Here is a 7,416-nt window from a genome sequence, read left to right on the forward strand (position 1 = left end):
ACAGTAGAGGTTGCAGACATTTACTAAATGATTGTGAAAACAGATGCCACCTCTGACTGTAAACATCTTGTTGTTCAGCACTAAGTCATGTTTGACTCTTTGCATCCCCATGGACTGCAGCACACTAGGCTTCCCTGTCCTCCACTAGCTCCCAGAGTTTGCTCAAGTTCATGTCAATTGAGTCAGTGATGCTTATAAACACACTTAGCAGAGGAATTTGGCTCCATCAAGAAAGACTTCCCCAAGGGAATTGAGCCTAAGTCTGGGCAAGGCTGAGGACAGGATAGAAAAGATGAGTGCTCCAGACAGAGAAAGCAGCCCAAACCTTGTGGCAGACGGGAGAACAGAGAGATGGGGTGGCTAAAACACGAAAATGAGGGAGGGGAAAGGGGATACACAGAGGGTGAGGCTTGAGATGTAGTTTCAGGTCAGGTCTAGACAGACCTTGAAGATCATCTTAAAGATTTGGGGTTTTATATTAAAAGAAATGGATAACTACTGGAGAGTTTTAATCAAAGAAACAGTGTGATCAAAATTCCCTTTTCTAAAGATTACCTTCCTCTAGAACAGGAGTCCCCAGACTCCAGGATCTAAAGCCTGATGATCTGAAATGGAGCTGATGTAATAATAATAGAAACAACGTGCACAATAAACGTAATGCTCTTGAATCATCCTGAAACCATCCCTCCTCCCTCGGTCCATGGAAAAATTGTCTTCCACAAAAAGAGTCCCTGGAGCCAGGACACAGAGGTTCCTTAGGGTGGTGGCAGTGTAAATAGGGAAATGGGGATGGATTCAAGATACCTGGGCAGTAAAATCAATAGGCTTTGGTGATAGAACAGAAAGATTGGAGAGAGGAAATGGGAGGATGATGTCATGCCCAATCTCTGGTCTGCAGAATTGGATGGCTGGGGGGTGATGTCATTAACTAGGAGAGGGAATACAGAACAAGAGTTTGAGAGGAGCAGAAGGGAGAGGGAGATTGACCAAGGTACCACATTTGAGGAATATTTTTTTAAAGACTCCAAATCCATTCAGTTTAGATTTTTCAGTATTTTATTATGGCACACAGTATGGTACAGTGTTCTTACTTCAAGAAATTCTCAAACCAACCATTTCCATTTGACTAAGGTTACTTTTTCACATATAATTTGCTTTTGTCTGAAATTGACCATGTGCAGCATCCCATGTGTAATGAACATAAATGTGAAAAGCTTGATTTCTGAGGCAACTCCTAGTCTTTACAGAAGCCAATGTACAGAGAATCCTCATGATTCAAATCCATAGCATCAGGGCAGATAAAGAAATATTTTACCTATTTGCTTTGGTGAGATATATTTAACTCAAAATATGTGATGGGATCTGTAAACTTTAAATGGAGACCACTTTGCTTCCAGATTAAATTCATGACCTTTAAGAGGTGTCTAAACAAGAAATATTGAACAAACTTAGCTGACAAAGCAATTGTCTAAGAACAGAAGCAGAACAAAGGATAATCAGCAATTTCATTGACATTCCACATCAAGTGCAAGTGCAAGAGCTTTCATAACTTTACAGTGAACAGGATGGACGGGTGGGGGTGTGGATATGATGCAATGTCCAGCCAGTTGGAGCTACCACTGAAATCCGAATAGTTCCCAATAAAGACATGCAGACCTATGGCAATGTAACACACAAATATAGAATCCCCCCTTCAGTGACTGATCACAATTTCATTATCTATATATGTAGTTCGTAAAAAGTTTGAAATAGGTGGTATTGAAGGCTACTTGAGGCAACAGAATTAAGCTAACTACACACTCAGTCATAAGCTCAGGATTGCAGGCAACATGTTTGCAATGGCAAATAAGCTTCAATATTCTTAACTCCCTTAAAAATTACACATTGAGAAAAATTTATTCCTTCTGATTACATCACTTGCTTGGGCTTCTGCTCATGATAGTTAGGCTATACTTTTTAAATGTGGTTACAGTGATAGATGAGTGGGATTCACATTCTACCTATATGCTTTTACTGTTATATATTAGTGTTCAAGTTACCTGTTTACCATAAAGGTAAACATGATTTCAGACTGCCTCCAAGAAAGCCATTCCCAACATTATACAGTACACTTAAGGGGCAAAGTATATTGCTATTTACCAAACAAAAAGAACCCCAGGGATTCTCATTTATTCAAGTTTATTGTCAGTAAAATTTTCGAGGGGAGAGATTTCATGAATGGTCATGACCTAATCGTATCCTCAGAATTACCAATTAAGGGGGGGAAACACATTGTAATTGTTAAAATTTTGACTTGAAAAAATTTGGAAGTCAATAGTCTACATCTATGTGTCTGCTATTGGTGCCCTCTTTAAAATATCCGAATTAAGTCAACAAGCACAGCAAGGAACGTCATTCAGTGTAACTTTATTTACTATTTATTGCACATAATTCGAGGTCTTTAATTTCTAACCACCAAAGATTCAAAGGACTATTTTTTTCCCAAGAAGTTTAACATTAACATTAGTGAATTCATTTATTCATGGTGTGGTTTTTTTATTGTAAACACCTGAATTATTCACATTGCCATAGATCCTGAACTCATAAGCGTGGACCATGCACAGGCTGGCAGCAAGCCAGGAAGCCACTCTGCAAGCAAACAGATACTCTGCGGAAGGAGAAAAGTCATAGCACAACATTTAATGTCCAACCTAAGTCATCTCAGAATTATACATATATTGACTTCTTAATTCATATAGTATCTGCAACTCAACTGGTTGGTTGGTGATAGGGTTGACCTGATTTCGGGAGAATTATTCCTGGAATAGTTAAGGGAAGGGAAGGGTTCAATCTTTCTTCTTAGTGGCTTGCTCCTCCCCAGCACCTTCATCTTTTTTCTCTTCCTCCTCTGCTTCTTTGGTTTCTTCTGCTTCTTCGCCTTCACCTCCTTCTTCTTCCTCCTTCACTTCCTCAGCATCTTCCTTGGCAGCTTTAACATAAAAAGCAAATGTACAAACTCCAAATGCAGGGTGAGTCCAATCAAAACATTTCTGCTTTAGTTTTGTGGGGAAATACAAGTGTCAGAATACTTCCCCCAAACCTCTTTCTTTATGCAACCAACCGACAACACCTGCTGGGCACAATTTGCCACTGAACAGATATTTAAATAGAATGAGGTTAGGTTCTAGGTATTGGATGCTCTGTTCTTTCCAGAACCTCTGGTTTTCTTTTATTATGTGTTCATAATTCATTTTTGTTTTTTAGGACACCAAATGGCTGAGTTAAATGAATAGATTTTAAAATGTTTAATTAGGAATAAAAAGCAGCAGGAGGATTTTTTTTCTTTTTTTATGTTACTTTCAAAAAAGTACCATGCTAATCAGAGATTGTGTGTCTCTGGGAGAACAGCCAATTTGAGCAATGAGGTACTTACTAAAGATCTGCTGAGGAAATAGAAAATTGTATTTTCTTTTTAAGATTATCAACTCATCTGAATAACATTTCCTGGGCAAAATTGAGGTTTCAAGTATCTTACCCACCTCCTAACCAATAATCCACGCCCACGCTGCCCCTGGAGTTGCAGGGTGGTTTTGTTTTCTATTTGGTTTTGTGTTTTGTTTTAATCCTACCTTCTTCCTCTTGGGCTCCCTCCTCTTCCTCAGCCTCAGCTTCAGCCTCGGCCTCAGCCTCTTCCTTCTCCTTCTCCTCCTCCTCCGCTTCTCCTTCAGAGGTGGGTTCATCCTTGGCTTCCTCAGCTTTAGCAGCCTCGATGGTTTCCTCTACCTCGATCTGCTCCTCTTGGACGTGACTGGTGTAGTAGGACGGGAAGGAGCGGGCAGACATCAAATAGGAGCTGGTCTGCAAACCGCCATAGGCAGATCGGCCAAAGACCTGGGAGCTCTGGGTGTAGCCGGTGGTTAGGCTGCCCACACTGGTGAAACTGAGCCGGGTCTCCTCACCTTCCAAGAGTTTCCTGGGGAGGCAGGGGTTAACAAACATGAACACCGGAAGTGTGCTCAGCCCACCACTCACCACCTTCCCCAATGCCAGGCTGAAAGGCAAAGGCAGGGTTGGGAATTATCATAACCTAATGACTGGGGATGCTGTGACTGAGTCCAGGAGAAATACACAAAACAACAACAACAAAAGCGCTGAAATGCAATGGGAAGCTAAGAACAGGCCTCATTATTACAGGATTAAATTCTTGGAAAAGGCCAAAAAGTAACACAATTACTCCAAAGGACTATTTTTCAAGGTTTCTGATTCAACAGAAAGGAAGTCTGATTTTCTCCCTAAGGTTGACAGGCTACTACCTTGGCACTTCCACTTTTACCTGTAAGCTGCAATCTCAATGTCCAGAGCCATCTTGACATTGAGGAGGTCTTGGTATTCCTTGAGGTATCTTGCCATTTCGCTCTTTGTGGTTCTCAATTCATTTTCCAATTTGTTGATTGTGTCCTGTTGGAAGACAACCGGAAAAAAAAATCTAAGTGTAAATCTGCACTGCTATCATTTTACTACAGCATAGCTGCAAAGGCCTAGTTTTAATTAAAATCGAAGTGCACATCCTAGATAAAATCTCCCCTAAAATAACTGTCTTTTTTCTTTTTAAACCTTTCTTTGCTTGCCTTAAAAAAAAAATCCAGCTTCACAAAGCAAGAGATGAAAACCAAAAAAGGAAAAAAAACAGCTGATAGAAGAAACATTTTTTGTTTTCATTAATACACCTAACAATCACCATAAAATGCCTGCAAAGAACTAAATGGATTTTTTAAATTGTTTCTCACTCACTAGTTAGTTTTATCAACTTTATCCAGATTGTATATAGGAAATCCACTTATTTATAGGAGAATGAAGTAGATAAATTTAAATTTATTTTCTCTAAAATATTTTCTATGTATCTATCTTATTTTTTCTTCTCTCCAGAAAAATGGAGATCCTTTAAAAAAAAAATAAATGTTTTACTATGACCATCATCACCCACTACAATTTTGACTGTATTCCTGTCTCACTGCTAAGGGAAGAGAGTGGTTGGTAAAACTAGTCAGAAGGGGTAACTGGTCACAGTTATCCTTCAGAACTAATGAGAGCTCGTCGCTGTATTTATTAATCAGATGATCCAATCTCTGCAGCAAAGCAACTTGCGCTGAATGCAGGACAGCTGAGAGGCAAACCAGAGGCAAAGTCCAGGTTCTGTCCCTCCTCCCACCCCCACCCAATATCCTGCAGGGCTGGGCAGCTTTAATGAGCAACGGAGATTGAACTGCACTCAGCACCTCTTAGCACACCGCAATCGCGCCCCCGCCCCACCTTCCAAGTGCCCCCACCCCTCCCACACTGCCTCCAAGAAGTCAAGTTCCACCCCCTTAATATCTGCTTGCAGATGCCGCGTCTCTGTTCTTCTCTTTCTAGGCGCGCCCTCAACTCTCCGCCACCACCCCCACTCCCGCCCATCCTAACTCGATTCTGCAGCACCCTCCCCGCCCCCTCTGAGTTTCGCCCGGCGCCTAACCTGCATAGCGCTAATGTCGGCGTTCTGCTTGTCCTCTAGCTCCTGCAATTGCTTCTCCAGCGCTTCGTTCATGCCCCGGCATGCTTCGATCTCCAGGGTCTTGGCCTTAAGCAGGCGGCGGCTCTCGGATACCTCGTCCTTGGCGGCGCGCACCGCATCGGTGTTCTTGGCGGCGCTCTCGGTCAGCACCGTGAAACGGCTCTTGAACCATTCTTCGGCATTCTGCATGTTCTTGGCGGCCAGCTTCTCATACTGGGCGCGGATGTCCTTGAGCGCGGCGGAGAGGTCGGGCTTGGAGGACACGTCCATCTCCACGGAGATCTGTGCGTACTGGATCTGCGCCTGCAGCTCGGCGATCTCCTCTTCGTGCACTTTCTTCAGAAAGGCGATTTCGTCCATCAGGCTGTCGATGCGCTTTTCGAGCTCGGCGCGGGCGAGAGCCGCCTCGTCTGCCCCTTTGCGCGCTTCCATCAGCCGGCCCTCGGCGTCCTCACGGCTCAGCACCTCCTCTTCGTAGCGCGCCTGCAGGTTGCGCAGGGTCTCCTCCAGCCCCTCGCGCTCGCCCTGGAGTGCCTGCTTCTCGTTGGTGGCGTCTTCCGCTGCCAGACGCAGATCGCGGATCTCCTGCTCGTAGAGCGCCCGGAAGCGGGAGGGCTCGGAGTGCTTCTGGCGCAGCACCAGCAGCTCGGCTTCCAGGACCTTGTTCTGCTGCTCCAGCTCGTGCACGCGCTCGATGAAGCTGGCGAAACGGTCGTTGAGGTCCTGCAGCTGCGCCTTCTCCTGGGTGCGGATCGACTTGAGGTCGTTGCTGATGGCGGCGACCTGGCTCAGGTCGAGGCTCTCGAGGCTGGGCATCAAGGAACCGGAGCTGGAGGAGTAGCTGCGCCGCACGGACAGCGAGGAGGAGACGGGCGCCGAGTAGCTGGAGTAAGCGGAGCGCGCGGTGCTGTAGCCGCTGCGCACGCTGGAGATGTGCACCCGGGGCGTCTCCACATAGCGCCGTTTGTAGGAGGTCGAGTAGTACGGCTCGTAGCTGAAGGAACTCATGGTGCCGGTCGGTGCCCCCCTGGCCGGCGGCGGAGATGGGGGCCTAGAGAGAAGAACGGGGAAGAGAGGGAGAAGGGAGGATGGATGGCTGTGTGCGGCTCAGCTCGGTCCTGCCACCCCTATTTATACTCAGAGAGGACTCTGACGCAGCTGCGATCGATCACGGCGCGCGTGGCCAGTGGGGGCAGCGTGCTGCTGCAGCCAAGGCAGGGATTCTGCGCAATAGGAAGGTGGGGGCGAGCCACGGCCCGCGGGGATGCTGCGGCTGTAGTCCTTTGCACTTTTCTCTGAGACCCTCTGTTTTCTCTCAGACCCCGAACCCCCTCACTCATTTCCTTTCTCTATCCCCACCCCATCCTACTTAATCCTTGACCCCTGTATTACTCGGATTCGATCATGCCTCCAATAGCAGGTTATTCCCAACTGACACCTTAGTTTCCCATACCCCACCCAGTACCATAGAGACACACTACCCCTCTAGGTCGCCCCTTCCCCACCAGGGTTCAGCATGCCCCTGGTATTTAATGGTGCCTCCAGGGCATTGGAGATACAAATGATTGTCTAAGGTTGCATGTATGCGGCATATATGGAGGAAAGTTTTCTATTTCTCTGTAGCTCTTTCTGGCACTTTCTTTATCTCTTTCACCTGATTCTTTTTTTTTTTTTAATTTTTTCATGCGCTTCTCTTACACACGCGCGCGCGCACACACACACACACGTGAAACTGCGGCACTGCCGCTGTTGATTTTAGTGTTTTTACATCCTTTGCGCAGTTCATATCAACCTTTTAGTGTTCCTAGATTTTCTCATTTCTTTCTGGGGAATGAAGCCTCGAATACTTGGAGCGTGTTGAAGCGTATAAGTGGAGGGGAGCTGAG

General features: G+C 45.6%; 1 protein-coding gene across 1 annotated transcript; it reads right to left on the reverse strand.

Annotated features, from left to right (window-relative positions):
* Positions 1-1,073: 1,073 nt before the first annotated feature.
* NEFL (neurofilament light chain) lies at positions 1,074-6,698 on the reverse strand. The gene is made up of 4 exons (XM_055427908.2): positions 5,492-6,698; positions 4,313-4,437; positions 3,609-3,952; positions 1,074-2,968 (listed from the first exon to the last, which is right to left on the reverse strand). Exons 1-4 carry the CDS (start codon positions 6,536-6,538, stop codon positions 2,826-2,828), a joined length of 1,659 nt encoding a protein of 552 aa, XP_055283883.1. The 5' UTR covers positions 6,539-6,698; the 3' UTR covers positions 1,074-2,825.
* Positions 6,699-7,416: the final 718 nt, after the last annotated feature.

Source organism: Moschus berezovskii, chromosome 7, assembly GCF_049115385.1.
Source record: "Moschus berezovskii isolate FMDL1 chromosome 7, NW_MosBer_1.0, whole genome shotgun sequence".
NCBI lineage: Eukaryota > Metazoa > Chordata > Mammalia > Artiodactyla > Moschidae > Moschus > Moschus berezovskii.